This window comes from Microtus pennsylvanicus, chromosome 7 (genome assembly GCF_037038515.1).
Source record: "Microtus pennsylvanicus isolate mMicPen1 chromosome 7, mMicPen1.hap1, whole genome shotgun sequence".
NCBI classification, from domain to species: Eukaryota; Metazoa; Chordata; class Mammalia; order Rodentia; family Cricetidae; genus Microtus; species Microtus pennsylvanicus.
This window is the reverse complement of record NC_134585.1, coordinates 109,850,324-109,867,109: the sequence shown is the minus strand read 5'-3', so window position 1 is coordinate 109,867,109 and position 16,786 is coordinate 109,850,324. Positions and strand designations below refer to the sequence as shown.

The following is a 16,786-nucleotide window of genomic DNA, read 5'->3' as shown; positions in this document are numbered from 1 at the left end:
CCGTCCTGTCTACAAAAGCACAGGCTGATTTCTAAAGCACGATAAAATGAAGCAACAACCCTGTTGGAAGTCAGGTTTACTGAGGACCTGGCAAGGTGTTGACTTCCTCTTGCTTATCAAGTAACAGAACTGTTAAGCATAAAGACCAGAGTACAACTTTTGGAAGTTGGCTCTTTTCTTCAATCATGTGTGTCCTGGGAACAAACTCAGGCCATGCACTCGAGGGCAGGGACGACTTGCTGAACCAAGGTGGTAACCTTGCCAACTCCCAAACCCTGTTTTCTAAGTCTTCCTGGAATAAGGAAATCAATGTAAAGAACTTGGGAAGGCTAATAGGGGCAACACGTTAAAGTCAAGAATATCTTAATGTGCCGGGCGATGGTGGCGCACGCCTTTAATCCCAGCACTCGGGAGGCAGAGGCAGGCGGATCTCTGTGAGTTCGAGACCAGCCTGGTCTACAGAGCTAGTTCCAGGACAGGCTCCAAAACCACAGAGAAACCCTGTCTCGAAAAACCAAAAAAAAAAAAAAAAACTATCTTAATGTTTACAAGAATAGAGCAGTTAAATGCCCCCCAAGGAAGGGATCTCAGTTGGTGCAGGAATATAAAAGCGGAATAAGCCAAGATAAAAATCAGTAGCTAAGACAGACTTGCAAAAGAAAACATTTAAGGTGAAGCCAATGTAAAAGAGTACTCAGGCTTAAGCTGCGGGAATCCTTCTAATCTTACCTCCTGCCTAGTGACTGCAGTCATATTCAGGCCCTGTTCTTTCATAACCAGATTCTTTTTGACATTGATGGAAGTCCCAAACAAAATCTTTGAGTCACTGGTAGCTTTTGGGTGGAGAGTGGTAAAACTTAGACTTTTTTTTATTTTTCGAGACATGGGTTTCTCCGTGGCTTTTGGTTCCTGTCCTGGAACTAGCTCTGTAGACCAGGCTGGCCTCGAACTCACAGAGATCCGCCTGCCTCTGCCTCCCGAGTGCTGGGATCAAAGGTATGTACCACCACGCCCAGACTCCCTATGAGCTATTTTTAAAAAATATGTTTGTGTGTGCAATTGCCCAGAAGCCAGAAAAGGGTGTTGGAGCCCCTAGAACTGGAGTTACAAGTAGTTGAGTGCTGGAAACAGGACTTGGGTCTTCTGCAGGTCAGCACTGTAACAGCTGAGTCATCTCTCTGCAACCCCTCCATTCTCCACCCCCCCCCCTTTTTTTTTCTTGGAAATGGCCTTGTCCTGTCGTTTAGACTGACCTGAAACTCACTGTGTAGCCCTGTCTGGATTCAGCCTCCCAGCAGTCCTTCTGTCTCAGTCTCAGAGACTTTACTCACACCTAAAAAGGAGCTGCTCTTTACAAGTCTTTGCATATCTACTGAGTCCATAGTAGTTGGAAATAGGACACATTTTAAGAAGCCCTGAAGATTCTCAACAAATTAATTGATTATAGTTGAATATCTTACTTTGAGAACAAAGGCTGATAGGACAGAAAGGACAAACACAATTTTAGAATAAAACAGGTATATTTCTATTGGACTACCTGATACAGAAGATAGTGTGGCATGGATGGATAGTATCAATGACAAATAATACAAATATATTTTATTTGAAATAAACAAAAATGCTTACACAGCTTTCATCCGCAAACAAACTCCTGCTTGACTGTATTACTAAGCAAAAAACAAAGCTGAAGCAAACACCCTTCTGTTTTGACTTGTGTTTGGAGACAGGTAGGAAGACACTACTTGGTTTTTTAAAAAATTGACCTTCCCCTAAGGCCTGGTCATAGAAATGTAAACAATGTAAATGAGTCCACCATTACCAGTTGTCATAGGTCACATCACATTACCTGTGTGCTCTGAAATCACACATGCATACCTCCAACATACCTAGGAAGATAGCTATATCACAGTTACAGGATGATGGAGAAAGAGTAATTTGGAATGAGTTTTATATCTCGTTTAGTAGGAGAAAGCACTAGCATTCTCTGAAATCCAGGTGATGGCAGACAGACACTGCCTAGGAGTTCACTTTGACTTTGGTTCATTCCAGCTTTGTGGGTAACATAGTCGTTTGATCCTCTGCTTACAGAACAAGCCTGCCAGAGAGCATTGAAACACAGCTACCCATTATCCCTTCAGCACCTGTGGTTTTCAAGTTTTATACTCTACTACATCCACAGTATGTCACCAGTTCTTGAATATTAAACAGAAATACAAACGGGCAAAACTCTTCTAAAAAAGCTGACATCTGTTGAGGCATTCCTGCAGGTATTGCCACTGACAGGAAAGTGGACCAAGGAGAGACAGAATGAAAACTTGGTGCAGCCAGACTTGGTCACAGGATCAAGACTTCTACAATCTGATCCCGTGTTTTAATTTTTTCACACATTTAAAGATAATAGAACTTTGGGGAAAAAAAGTCTCCACATGACAATTCTCAAAACAAAGCTTCAGGGCTAGCTACATCAAAATTCCCTTGCCAAATAGTAAAGCACCTGTGTCTTTACAATAAGAATGAGTTTTATTGACTGACAAACATAGGGTTGAGGCCTAGAAAGGAAGGATATGTAATAGACATAAGTTCTATTCACTGAGAGACAAGCCCAGGACTAGGGCCTAAACAATGCTCAGAATATTGTGTGTGGGAAGGGGTGGGGCTCCAGTTGGAGGTTGGCCTCTAACAGAATAGCAAAGGATCACCAGGTTTGATCCTGTCATTCCATCATTCCAGGTGATCAGGCATTTCTTTCCATTAAAGAAAATAGGCCCATGTGATTGACTGACAATCCTGGTTTCCCCCAATGCATTCTCTAAGCTGCACTTCCTGCAGACATCTATGGCTACAATGGAAGTATATGGGAGGAGACGAGAGAATGAAAATAAACGTTCATGTGCAGGGGATGTGGTTCAAGTCTTTGGATTTAAAAATAAGTTCCCAGAGAAGCTGCTGCCATGGAATATTCAAGAAACTTCCTTTGCCTCCCAACATGGACCCAAAAAGCCCCAATCCAAATGTATGAAAACTATAATTGTGAGATGCTATAAACAATCAAAGCAGTCAGACAGAGGAGTGTGTGTCCACTTAGTTACAGTTCATAACATAGCCTCTTTAGCAACTGGTGGATCAGGAAAAGCCACTGAAGCACTGGAATTGCTTTAAAGCATGGGGTAAAAAGTACTGACCAAATACTCTGTAAAAACCAGCAACAGGACGTCATGGCTAGGAAATTTTCTAAACAGTAAAATGACTTCAGGATAGATCTCTTTGACATTAAATGTAGCAGAATTTAAAAAAAAGATTTACAAGTAGATATAGTGATAACAGAAAATTACAAGGCAGAGAACACACACACACAAAAGAATCAAGACAGTGCTGTAGGCTCAACAGTATTCCATGAGGCTAGAAGATCTGTTAACTTTGTTAACTAGCAAAATATCACTCTTGTTTGTTTATAAATCACTTATTGATCATATGACCACACCATGTTGAATCCTTTTCTTTCTTTGTACTGGAGACTCCTACAGTTGGCCTTTAAGCATTTTGCATTTCTTTGCCAATCTTGTAACTGAGTATCTTGTTCCAGTCGATTTTGGTGCGGGTAACTGGAAGCTGCCGGCGCAAGGCCTTGAACGTGGTGTCTGACATTGTCTGATAGTTTTCACTAATTGCTGTCTGCAATAGATAATTGATGATGAGTTGTTTGTAAACAGGAAGGTAATCAGACAAAGGGCATGCTAGAAAGGACACAGGACAACATGTATGTTGAGCTCCACTTCAATCTTAAAAGCAAATCAAACTCATCTGTAGTCCTGGTACATGGCTACAGTCTCATGATTGTAAGCAGAATGACAAACTGCAGGGTCTGTAGTCTCACACTTAGCAGTGCCCAACAGTACATGTTCTTATGCTAAAGGATATAAAGGATTGAACAAAACCACAGAAAAAAAAACACTTCCAAATCTTCTTACCTGATACTCATTTTCTGCACTCTCTATGATTTTAATAAACTCCTTGGCAGTTTGGACTTCATTCTAATGAAATAAAAGAGGGGAATAATATTTTCTAAAAATGGGTAAGCAATGAAAAGACTCAGAAAAGCCCACCCCATGAACTGACACTTGTACAATGATCCTAGCTTATTCAGTGCTCATGTGCACATTCTCTCTTCTTAATCCTAAGAAAACACTGTGAAGTGGATATGCTATTATCAGCATGTTCATTTGGCAGATGACAAAACAGAACCTTACGTGACCTGACCAAAATTAGACAGCTTATGAATAATAACGAAAGGACCTAGGGCCTGGTGGCTCAGCAGGAAAAGATGCTTGCCCTCAAGTCTGACAACCCGAGTTCAACAACTAGAACCTTCACAGTGGTAGAAAAACTCTGACTTCCATAGGTTGACCTCTGTATAAATGGCATGGTACACCACCCTCAAATAAATTAATATATCAATGATAGAAAAAAAGGACATGACTAAATCTAGGACTTTGCCATAAGAATCAATGTTCTCTCCATTTTACCATTAAATATTCCCCAAACATAGCGCCCTATCTTGAAATTATTTGCATGTGCGGTACTTCAGACTGAACCTTATGCATATCAGGCAAACACTCTACTGCTGAGCTGTAGCCTCAGCCTTCTTTTCCTCTGTTTTGTCTTTTTCCCCCGCCCCAGACAGGGTTTCACTGTATAGCCTTGACTGGCCTGGCTGTCCTGGAACTCACTCTGTAGATCAAGCTGGCCTCCAACTCATAGAGATCCTCTTGCCTCTGCCTCCTGGGTGCTGGGATTAAACGTGTGTGCCACCACAACCCGGGATGTTTTCTTTTTTGACACAAGGTCTTTTGTATTGCAACAGGCACTGACTTGCTGTGTAGCCGAGGACAACTTTAATGTCCAATTCTCTTGCCTTTGTCTCTCAAGTACTAACTAGCACCACAGGTATACACCACCACACTCAGTTTCTCAGCCCCCTTTCCAGATTTATTTTTTTATTTATGTGTATATGCGTGTGTGCATATTTGCCCTCAGAGGCCAAATGAAAAGGCCTCTGGAGCTGGAGTTACAGGTGGCTGCAAACCACTACTATGGATGCTGGGAACTAAACTGTGATCCTCTTTCAGAGTCATCTCTCCCTACCCCACCTCCCCTCAGAAAGTCCTTTAAAAAGTTTAGTTTAAGACAGGACCCCATGGCAAACTTTTATGCTGAGGCAGGCCTTGAATTTATTTTTTTCTAAAGAATTATTTTATTTTTAATTATGTACATATGTGTGCATCTGTATGTAGGCTTATACATATCTGAGTGCAGGTTCCTGCAGAATCCTCAAGAGGGTGTTGGGTCCCTTGGAGCCAGAATTACAGGGACCCTAACCATTGAACTATCTATCCAGCCTGGCCTTGAACTTTTCTATCTTCCTGTTTTAGGTTTATTAATAGCTGGGCTTACAGGTACAGGTATGACTAACATACCTGGCTTCTGCCTTGAAACCTTTTTCTTTTGTTTAATATTATAATTTATTTATTTATTTATTATGTATACAATATTCTGTCTGTGTGTACATCTGCAGGCCAGAAGAGGGCACCAGACCTCATTACAGATGGTTGTGAGCCACTACTGTGGTTGCTGGGAATTGAACTCAGGACCTTTGGAAGAGCAGGCAGTGCTCTTAACCTCTGAGCCATCTCTCCAGCCCCCACCTTTTTCTTTTGTTAAAAGGAGAGTCTCACATATCTTGGGCTAGCCTCGAACTCGAGTTATATTTTGAGAAATCCTCACTAAGCAGCCAGGGCTGACCTTGAAGTTCTTCTACAGTTCAGGATGACCTGTTAAAATGTTTTGAGACAAGGTCTCCTATTGCCAAGGCTAGCCTTGAACTTGATATTCCTGTTTCTACTTCCCAAATGCTGAAATTATAGAACTGTGTCAACACGCCAGACGGCTGTGGCGCACGCTTTAATCCCAGCACCTGGGAGGCAGAGGCAGGTGGACCTCTGTGAGTTTTAGGCCAGCTTGGTCTACAGAGCTAGCTCCAGGGCAGCTAGGGCTGTTACAATGAAAAACCCTGTCTTGAAAAACCAAAAAAATAAGAACTATGTCAACATATTTTTAATTAAATATTTTAACTTTACTGAATTTTCATTATTTTATCAGAGATAATATCTCATGTTGTAGTCTGTACCAGTCTCGAACTAACAACAATCTTTCTGCCTCAGTCTTTGAGTGTGAAGATTCTAGGTATGCCCTGCCATGCCAAGCAGCTTTTTATCTATCTATCTATCTATCTATCTATCTATCTATCTATCTATCTATCTATCTATCTATCTATCTACCTATCTATCTACCCATCTATCTATCTACCTACCTACCTATCTACCTACCTACCTACCTACCTACCTACCAATGCCGAGCAGCCTATCTATCTATCTATTTGTCTGTCTGTCCGTCCGTCCGTCTGTCCGTCCGCCCGCCCGCCCACCCCACTCCACCCCACCCATCTATCGGGTTTTCAAGGCAGGGTTTCTCTGTAGCTTTGGAGCCTGTCCTGGAGTTTGCTCTGATCCACCTATAATGCTGTTAACTCAGCAGTAGAGAGGTAGAGGCAGGAAAAATAGGAGTTAAGGTCATCAATGGCTACAAACAAGTTTAGAGACAAACTAGGATACACAAGAACCTGTCTCAAACAAAACGTCCCCCCAAAAACAAAAAGGTTGTTTGAGGACATGACAACTATCTTTTTAGTCAAAGACTTTAACCAGTACAGATCCTTGGTAATAAGAGGCACTGACATAAATTGTTCAAATCTGCACAGTTGTCTCTCAGGTGCAAAGCCAATTTTCTTTTCTTTTTTTTTTTTTTTTGATTTTTCGAGACAGGGTTTCTCCGTAGCTTTTGGTTCCTGTCCTGGAATTAGCTCTTGTAGACCAGGCTGGCCTCGAACTCACAGAGATCCGCCTGCCTCTGCCTCCCGAGTGCTGGGATTAAAGGCGTGCGCCACCACCGCCCGGCTGCAAAGCCAATTTTCTAAAAAAGACAAGCAAGGTTGATATCCCAGACTGCATACTCACAGAAACAGTGACTGAATCCTGTACATCTTTATGACTGACCAACTGAACATTGCCATCTTCATAGTAATGAACCTGTGAGAGATAATATTTGAGAAGGGTTATGCATAGTTCATGCAGAAATGTATGTAGTGCTGAGGGAACAATTTTTAACAACTCAGAATAAATAATATGATCAATGACAATTCACAATGGTATGAAAATTCATGAAGAGAGTATCAAAAATCTTTTGAAGAGATTTCTAAGTTTAACAAACATGCTTGCTCCATTATAGGCACTGGACTACACATGATGATACAAATGCAGCACTGACATGCTATTTCTCTTGAAACAGAGTTTGGCTGGTCTGGAATTTGAGGCAATCATACAAACTACACAGCATCTCCCAAGTGCTTGGATTACAGTAGTGAGCCACCACAAGTGACAAGATCCCACTCTAACAGTATCAAAATAATTAAAATGAAAATCACTGAGCATCAGATTTTATCCATGAAAATCAAGAACTCGTAATGAACCCTAGTACCTAACTGAGATATTTTCCCTTTTGCATAATTACTAATATTGGCAAGTAAACCACACTGTGTTCAGGAAAAGCTTAAAGGCTAAAGGGAGGACGGAAAACCAAAAATTTATTAGTAAGTCACAAAAATGAGGAGCTGAGGAGATGGTGCAGTGGCTAAGAACATTTGCTGCTCTTGTAGAGGACGCAGGTTCCATTCCCAGCATCCACGTGGCAGGTTAGAACCACTCATAAATTTATTTATAGGCAATCTGATATCCTCTTCTGACCTCCTTGGACACCAGGCACACAACAAGGTACAGAGACACAAATGCTGGTAAAATACCCATACACACAAAGTAAAAATAATATTTTAAAAATTACAAAAATAAGTGTTGGGTTATTGAGATGGTTCAGTGGGTAAAAACTCTTGCTTCTAAGCCTGTGACTTGAGGTCAATCCCTGGAACTACATGGTGGAAGGAGAGAACCAACTCCCTCGTGTTGTTCTCTGGCCTCCTTGGATGCACTATGACACATCCACCACCCCTTCCCCATAAATATATGTAAAAAGTTGTATGATGGAAGCATTTTTGTAGCTACAGATGTAGCTTAGTGGTAGAGCATTTGCCTCCCAGATTCGCTCTCTAGCCCCATAACACAAAACAGCAACACAGTCTGAATATGTAAGGTAAAGTGATAAGCTACAATCAAAAATCAGTTTTCAAGAGGGAAGAATACAAGTCATACCAGTAGTTCTAAGACTTGCAAGGCTCGGAGATTTGGGCAAGTTACAAGATTCATTTAACTCTTTTAAAAGGACTACAAACTGGCCATGCAGAACAGGATTAGGGAAGCTATTTGTAAAATGGAAAACAAATAATAACAAAACCCCAAAACTGAACATAAGAGTGGTGTCCTCAGCAGACAAGATGGGGTCACCCAGCAAGGGGATAAGCATCAGAATGGAGCACACTTGTTTAGTTGAGGGAAGGACAAAGACCTCACTATATGAACAGATGTGAAACAAATATATCAACACACTGGACTACCAAGCTGAAGCTAGATGGTGAAGAGGGCAAAGACCTTAAAAGCCAAATCAAGAATTCAAACTTTATCTTATTAGAGGTGATGGGAAGAGTGTCCAGATGTCATTTTCTTCACTTAGTGCTGTGGACTGAAAGTTGGTGTCCTCCCCCAATTCAGCAAAAGCATTAGATAGAAAGCACATTGCCAGGGGTGGGTGGGCTCTGAGAGTTCACAGTCTGATTCTACTTTCAGTTTGCTCTTTCGCTTTTTGCCTGAGGTTGAGAACACGATCTCTAAGCTTCCTGCTCCAGCTGCCCTGTCACTTGCTACTCTGCCTCTCCCCCTCGGAACCATAAGCTTTCTTCTGTAAACTGCCTATGGTCATAGTGTTTTATTGTGCCAAAATAAAAGCACCTTATACAAGTGGGAACTATTAACTTGCTGTTTATAAATTACCCAATCAGAAGGATTTTGTTACAGCTATCTAAATAGAATCTTTACTCCTGCACACACTTGAGCAAAAAGGCACTTTGCTTATTTCCTTTTAAAGCCCATCATTGCTGCTTCTGCCTGCAGCTGAAGATCAACAATTGTTTTTTTCTTATCTAGTCCTAAGGATTAAACATAGGACTTCCCACATGTTATGTAAGCACCCCGTCAAAGACCTACAACGCAAGGCCAGACATGCTTTCAGAGCTAAAGTAGAAAAGGCAGGTATGGTGGTATGATGTATGAATGAGCTGAAGCAAAAGGACTGCTACCAAGATGGACTAGACAGTGAATTCGGGGCCAGCATGGGATACAGAGTGAAATTCTACCCCCCAAAAACAACAAAAAAGAATATGTAACTAGTTTGAACTTCTGTCACAGTTCTTTTAAATTTTAATTTCTTTTTTTCTTTTGACAAAGTCTCACTCTATACTTCCTGCCTCAGTCTCCTACATAGGTAGGACTATAGGTCTGGGCCATGATGATCTGTTATGCTTCTTAAGAATTACAACATGGAGCTGGGCAGAGGTGGTGCACACCTTTAAACCCAGCACTGGGAGGCAGCAGCAGGAGGATCTCTGTGCACTCAAGGCTAGCCTGGTCTACAAGCAAGTTCTAAAATGGCCAGGGACACATAGAGAAACCCTGTCTTGAAAAACAAAAACAGAAACAACAACAAGAATGGAAAAGAATAGAAGGGCAGTGAGCTTCAATGTTACAAACTCAAATGAAAATCTGAAAAACACCAGATTTATGAGCATGTTATACCAACAACATGACTTTAGATTCAACTTAAACTCTACTTGCTCTAAAGCAGAACCATCTCCACAATTCAGTTACTAATGAAACAAAACCAAAACACAAAAGTCCCACTGACTATATAAACTTCAATGTGCCTGCTATTCATTTAAGTCTTTAAAAATGATTACTTCTCAGAATTACACTTTAATCTATAGAATAACAAATTTGACAATGGAAAATATAAAAGGTAAGTATCTAGATAACTTTTCCAAATAATGTTCAATATCTATGATTTTTACTTTATTTTAAATCAAATCATTTATTGAGTGCATATGTGTTCATGTATGGAGGTCAAAAGACAGCTTGCAGGCGTCAGTTCTCCTTCCCATCATCTGGGAACTGGGTAATAAACGCAGGCCATCAGACTGGAGAGCAGATGCCTTTATCTGCTGACCATCTTGCTAGTCCTTATTTTGACTATTAAAAGGAAAGTAAATGGCAGGCCCAGCTCCTAGAACTTGGGAGGACAAGGCAGGAGATTGGGTATATGTGACACTCTGTCTCAAGTTAGAAAGAAAAACAAGCCATGTAGTGGCACAGGCCAGTTATTCTCAGCATTTTGGAAGTGGAAGCAGGACAGGCATTCAAGGCTCACAATTGCTCTAGGCCAGAAGAGGAAAACAAGAGACCCTGTCTTAAAACCAAAACAATTCCAAAACTCAGTGTTGAAAATTTTGCTTAGTGGCAAAGAGCTTTTTTAACACTCCGAGTTTCATCCCAAGCATACAAACAAATCCTAGTTGGTGGCCAATGCCTACATCCCGAGAGGATGAGGCAGGAGGATCACTTCAAAGTTATCTTAAGCTATATAAGAGCAAGTTCAAGGCCAGCCGGGGTGCCACAGGAGATCCTGTCTCAAAAAGACAGCAAACAAAAACGTAAGCATAAATAAAGAGGTGTTAGGCCTTTATATAAAATTTTGTCAGGAACCGTCACTCTGTGCATGTTCTAACTATAGGTTTGCACTGGAAAAGACAGACCAAAAATTACTATTTCTGTCTGAAAAAGAAATACATTTACATAAATATATAGTAATTTGCCTGATTAAAGATAGTTATAAAAAGTCTGAAGTATTAGGCCACATTGTGGATTTAATTGTCAAAACCAGAAAGATAGCTTTGTTATTTTCAGCTGGGCTCTCCATAAGGAAGGCCCCAGGAAAAAGATGTGAGGGGAAGTAGCTAGCATATTTGTGAGGTAATCTATTTAGGAAGCACTAGCAAGAAATTAGTCAAGGGGGCTGGAGAGATGGCTCAGAGGTTAAGAGCATTGCCTGCTCTTCCAAAGGTCCTGAGTTCAATTCCCAGCAACCACATGGTGGCTCACAACCATCTGTAATGGGGTCTGGTGCCCCCTTCTGGCCTGCAGGCATAAACACAGAATATTGTATACATAATAAATAAATAAATAAATAAATAAATAAATAAATAAAAAAAAAGAAATTAGTCAAACTAGAGGAAGTTTTGCAAGGAGACTGCTGGGCCGGTTGCAGCTGTGGGAACCAATCTCTGCTGCCAAAACATGCCAGTATTATTCTATTGGTAGGGTACAGGTTACAATATTTATCTATCAGCGCACAGAGTTCACTGAAGGTTATTCTCAGAGAAAAGATTCAGCATTTCTATCCTGTCTGCCTGAGCTGGAGTATGTTCCTGAGGCCAGAAAGGTAAAAATGTAGATAATAACATACATGTAATAAAGATGAATGCCAAGAGCACCTGCATGTATGTAGTAGGCTTTACATGCTCCTTTTTTTGGTGCTGGGGATTAGGTTAGCCCTCTACCAGTAGACTACGTACCTCTCCCACAGGCATGCTTTTGTTTAAATCATACTTTGAAAATGCAACTCTTGCTAGTTTTTTATTAAAGGCAACACAATACAATATAGGTATGGTTAGATACTGATAGTATAATTTGTCAGACTTATTTAGTCTGACCTCAGTTAGCTAGACTGAAAATAAACCACCTGAATTAGAATGTCACATCTCTTCAAAGACACCAGGATAACCCACACAAATAGCAACCATTCAGCTTCCTCTGTCCTGACATCAGCATTAAAAATCTGCTCCACTTGACTACTGATACTCCAGGAGATGACAGGATCAGGATGTTCTCTAGAACCTCTCTGCTTTAGTTTAAGTTTAATCAAAAACTTTTCTGTTCTCTGTAAGTTCAAGGTCAGCCTAGATTATAGAACAAGTTCCAGGACAGCCAGGTCACACACAGAGAAACCCTGTCTCAAACAAAACAAAACAATCTACTTTTCTGTCAAAAAATAAAAGTTCAATAATAAAACTCTTTTTTAAAAAAGATTTATTTATTATGTATACAGTGTTCTGCCTGCATGCATGCCTGCAGGCCTAACACTCTTTTTAATTAAAAAAAAAAAAAAGGTACAGTCTCTCTACATAGCCCTGGATGTCCTAGAACTCACTATGTAGACCAGGCTGGTCTTGAACTCACTGAGCACCACCACCCACCCAAGCCTCTGATTAAAGGTGTGTGCCACCATGCCTGGTATCCAGTTCCCTCCTAATGTCTTAATACTCACTTACTTTATTCTTTCCTAAAACTACTGTTTGATTATTCCTAAAAGACCTTGTTGTCCTTGAAGGAAAAAAGTAACCCAGCAGTATGTGCTATATAGTCATCCTCGATCAACCCAGAATAGCTCTCTTCTAAGTAGCTCCCGGAAAGGAGGCTCCTACTTCCATTCCCTGCTACTGACCTCTTTTTCACATCAATATATACTTTAGTGCTCTCTCCCCTCCTTGTGGTACTGGAATCAAACCCAGGGCCTTGCTCATCGTATGGAAGTGCTCTATTAGTCTTTATTTCTAATACCAGAATGAAGAGCAAATGATACCTTTATTTTAACCATCATCTATACATACATTGCCCTCTTACCTGAATCTTGAGCACTCCAACCACCTGGGCTGTAGGTGGTGTGATGGTGAACTTCCACTCTGACCTCCAACGACCATTCCTATAAAACACAGCATACACATGATGCTGCAGGATTAGCAGCAGGCACAAGAAAAAGGTGCTCTGACACAGAAGTTTGTGTGGTGGAGCTATTTCAATGCGACAGACTCAAGATTGTCAATAGAGGCAGAAACACCTGTTCTGATCATAGAAGGGTCTTCTCAAGTCAGGAGAGCCTGCTTTAGGTGCACTAAGTTAGTTATACAATCAGCCCCAGGTATGGACAACCCCAAATCAAGGAAAACCGAAGACTTTCAACTGCATACTTTGTGAATTACATACTTGTTGTGGGAATTAATTCAGCTAATAGCGTTTGGGGTACTGGCCCTTAGGGCATGGTACTATGTGTGGACTGATATGCAGGGTAAAGAAATGTGCTTGCTCTCTTGGGAGGTCAAAGCAGAAGCAAGTTTATGCTGTTGTTTATATTTCCCTGGGGCAGAGCGGCAAGACACAGGAGCTGGTCCAGTGTTCTGTGTGTTTGTGGTTTTCCTTTGAATCCCATTTCCTTTCTATCTCCATAATAAAGGCAATTTGTAACTCTTGCAATACCACTCACATTATCAGGCGCCCAATATTTAACATTCCCTGTGGGAGGAATATCTCTTGACTGGCTGAGAATTATTCTAAGTAGGCACTGTGAAGGCAAATTTTTCCCTATCATTTTCTTATAAAGGTATAGTGAAGAAACAGTCTTTTAAGTCAATAACTATAATAGCCCATTCTTTAGGTAACTGAGAAGGCAAAGGTATTCCAGGCTGTAGAGAGCCTGCAGGCTGAAATACTTTATTTATGGCTCTTAGGTCTGTCAGCATTCTCCATTTTCCAGATTTCTTTTTAATACAAAAACAGAAGAATTACAAGGGCTAGTAGATTCTTTAATATGTCCAGCATTTAGCTGCTCCTGAACCAGCTGTTCTAAAGCCTGTAGCCACTTGAATTACATATTCTCACTCAGTATAATAAACAGTATTTTTCTTTTCTTTCTTTTTTTTGGGGGGGGGGCAGGTTTCAAGACAGGGTTTCTCTGGAGCTCCGGAGCCTGTCCTGGAACTAGCTCTTGTAGATCAGGGTGACCTCAAACACATAGTGATCTGCCTGCCTCTGCCTCCCAAGTGCTGGGATTAAAGGCGTGAGCCAATACTACCCAGCTAGCAAACAGCATTTTTCAAAAAGAAACAATTATAAAAGTCTTAGAAATGAAGCCAGGAAAAAAAAAAAAGAAATGAAGCCAGGACTGTTTGTTACAAAGAGAACCCTGTCTTGAAAAAAAATAATAAGTAAATAAAACTAAAACAACACACACACACAAACACACACACACGAGAAAAACAGTCTTAGAAATGGAAGGATTAAATCCTTAATTTTAAAGATGGAGAAATAAAGACTCTAAATCAAATAATCTATCCCAAGATAGTTTGAAAATAAAACCTCAGTTTTTTATATTTTTTTCCAATATAAATTATATACAAAAAGAACAGAACATCTATTTCTTACCAGAAGTTTTTGGGCTGAAACTGGTGGCTTTCAATACATGCAATAATGGTCTGTTGCCCATCTATAGTTTTAGCATAAACCTATTGGTGGGGGAAAAAAAGTTAAAAATGAAAAACACATTCACTTTATAATAAACTGTACAAAAGCAGAATGCTAAATCGAAACCTTTGAAGGGAGCAGAGTCAGAACATGGTTATAACACACGCCTTCCTGGGATATGAACACAGTAAATCCTAGGAGGCTACTGCTTCCGACTTATCATACTCTAAGATACCATTTAGGCTGGGCCTCACAAAATATGTGCATTTCTGACAGGCAGAGAACAAGGCTAAAGACAAGTCAACAGCTCAGTCAGGAAACCAAGGGCATGCAAACTGGCAACCGGTCCTGCAGGTTAGCGGAGTGTGAGATGTACTAGTGGGAGAAAAAAACAGAAAAAAGGAGTTTAAATAGTAGGTAAAAAGTTTACACTGTATTCTACAAACAAGAGACAACAAAACAAGACCAGAATCATTATTTTAGGAGAAATATCAATACTGGTGCAGAAGATAAAAGGCTTAAGGTCGGTTAGGAAGCCACAAATTAACCTAGGCAATAATCTAGGGCACTGTGGATGAGAAGGGAAAGAAAGGGTATTACACAGAATGCAAATGCAATGATACAGTCAGAAGTTGTGCTGGCTAGTTTTATGTCAACTTGACACAAGCTGAAGTCATCTGTGAGGAGAGAACTCCAATAAAGAAAATGTCTCCATAAGATTGGGCTGTAGGCAGGCTTTAGGGCATTTTCTTAATTAGTGATTGATGGAAGAGGGCCCTACCCATTGTGGGTGTTGCCATCCCTGAGCTGGTGGTTCTGATTTCTACAAGAAAGCCGGCTGAGCAAGTCGTGGGAAGCAAGCGAGTAAGCAGCACCCCTCCATGGCCTCTGTATCAGCTCCTGCCTCCAGGTTCTTGCCCTGCAGAGTTCCTGCCTTGACTTCCTTCAAGGACAGACTACGATGTGGAAGTATAAACCAAACAAGGCCTTCCCTACTAAACTTGCTTTTAGTCATCGTGTTTCATCATAGCAGTGCTAATCCTAACTAAAACAGAAGTCTAGCTGTATGTTGTAATCAAAGGGCAAAGGGAAAAAGAAGTCAAGTATTTCTACACCTCAATGATGTGGACCAAGGTGGTGCCATCAGCAGACTGGGAAACCCAGACAAAAGCTTTAACTAGCATTTAGAAATATCAATTTTAGAGCGGAAGTGACAGGGATGTGAATAGAAATGCAAATCACCAAAGACAGCAAAGCAAACATCAGTACTTTAGAGTCTCAAATGTATCTGTAGTGTTATTTTCGTTTTTGTTTGTCTGTTTGAGACAGGGTCTCATTCTGTAGCCCAGGCTGGCAATCTTCCTCCCTTAGCACTCTCAAGTGTTGAAATTCTAGGTGTGAGCCCACACTCGACTTTGCCTATATTAACTGCACCTCTTTGTGGCTTTTGTTTTCTTGGTTTCATCGTGAAACAGTACCTCATACTCTGTTACTCATGCTGGCCTGAACTTATAGCACACAATGTATGCCAAGATGGCCATCAAATCTACATCAATTCCCTTTTATCAAGTTCCCAATTGCTGGAATTACAGACATGATTCCTGATACCTGGTTAGACTATAAACCTTCAGAAAGAGAAATCTAACTTTGGGGAATGCCTAAATGCAAAATATGGAAGAAAACTGATGGTGTTGGCAAAGCAACTTAGCAAAAAATCATTTCGGAAACCCGCATGTGAAATGCCGTGTAGAAATTAAGGAACTGCAGAGTAGTGGTAGCGTACACCTTTAATACCAGTGCTTGGGCTGGGCGGTGGTGGCGCACGCCTTTAATCCCAGCACTCGGGAGGCAGAGGCAGGCGGATCTCTGTGAGTTTGAGGCCAGCCTGTTCTACAAGAGCTAGTTCCAAGATCAAAAAAAAAAAAAAAAAGGAAGGAAGGAAGGAAGGAAGGAAGGAAGGAAGGAAGAAAGAAAGAAAGAAGAAGAAATTAAGGAACCAATTGGCTGGCTCGGTAAGCTCAGAAAGCAGTTTGTATAGAATGGCGAAGACAATGAAAAGTCAAAGGTTCAGACTTGTACTGCTAATGAGTAAATACACTAACAGGGGAAAATGTCCTTGGTTTCCTGGTGGAATACCAAGTGCAAGCCTGAGGAAAGGAGAAAACAGAGAGGAGGAACAAACAGCAAGTACAAAGAGGAGGTTAAAGAAACAAGCAATTTATAGAAATTATTGTGATTGAGACAGGTTTACCTCCCTTTAAAGACAAGAGAGTTAAGACTTTCTAAATTTAGGCATGGTGGCACATGCTTGTAATCCCAGCACCTGGGAAGTTAAGACAGGAAGACGAAAGAAAGCCTACATGAGATTGTCTCAGAAACAA

At 40.8% G+C, this 16,786-nt stretch overlaps 1 protein-coding gene across 1 annotated transcript in view; it reads right to left on the bottom strand.

Moving 5' to 3' along the window:
* Positions 1-1,501: 1,501 nt before the first annotated feature.
* Capza1 (capping actin protein of muscle Z-line subunit alpha 1) overlaps positions 1,502-16,786 on the bottom strand; it is a 43,690-nt gene continuing 28,405 nt past the window's right edge. The window contains exons 6-10 of the mRNA XM_075981710.1: positions 14,367-14,446; positions 12,792-12,870; positions 7,071-7,142; positions 3,969-4,031; positions 1,502-3,672 (exon numbers count right to left, since the gene is read on the bottom strand). Of these exons, the coding sequence (XP_075837825.1) occupies positions 3,532-3,672; positions 3,969-4,031; positions 7,071-7,142; positions 12,792-12,870; positions 14,367-14,446 (435 nt within the window). The 3' untranslated portion in view covers positions 1,502-3,531. The remainder of the gene's footprint in view (positions 3,673-3,968; positions 4,032-7,070; positions 7,143-12,791; positions 12,871-14,366; positions 14,447-16,786) is intronic.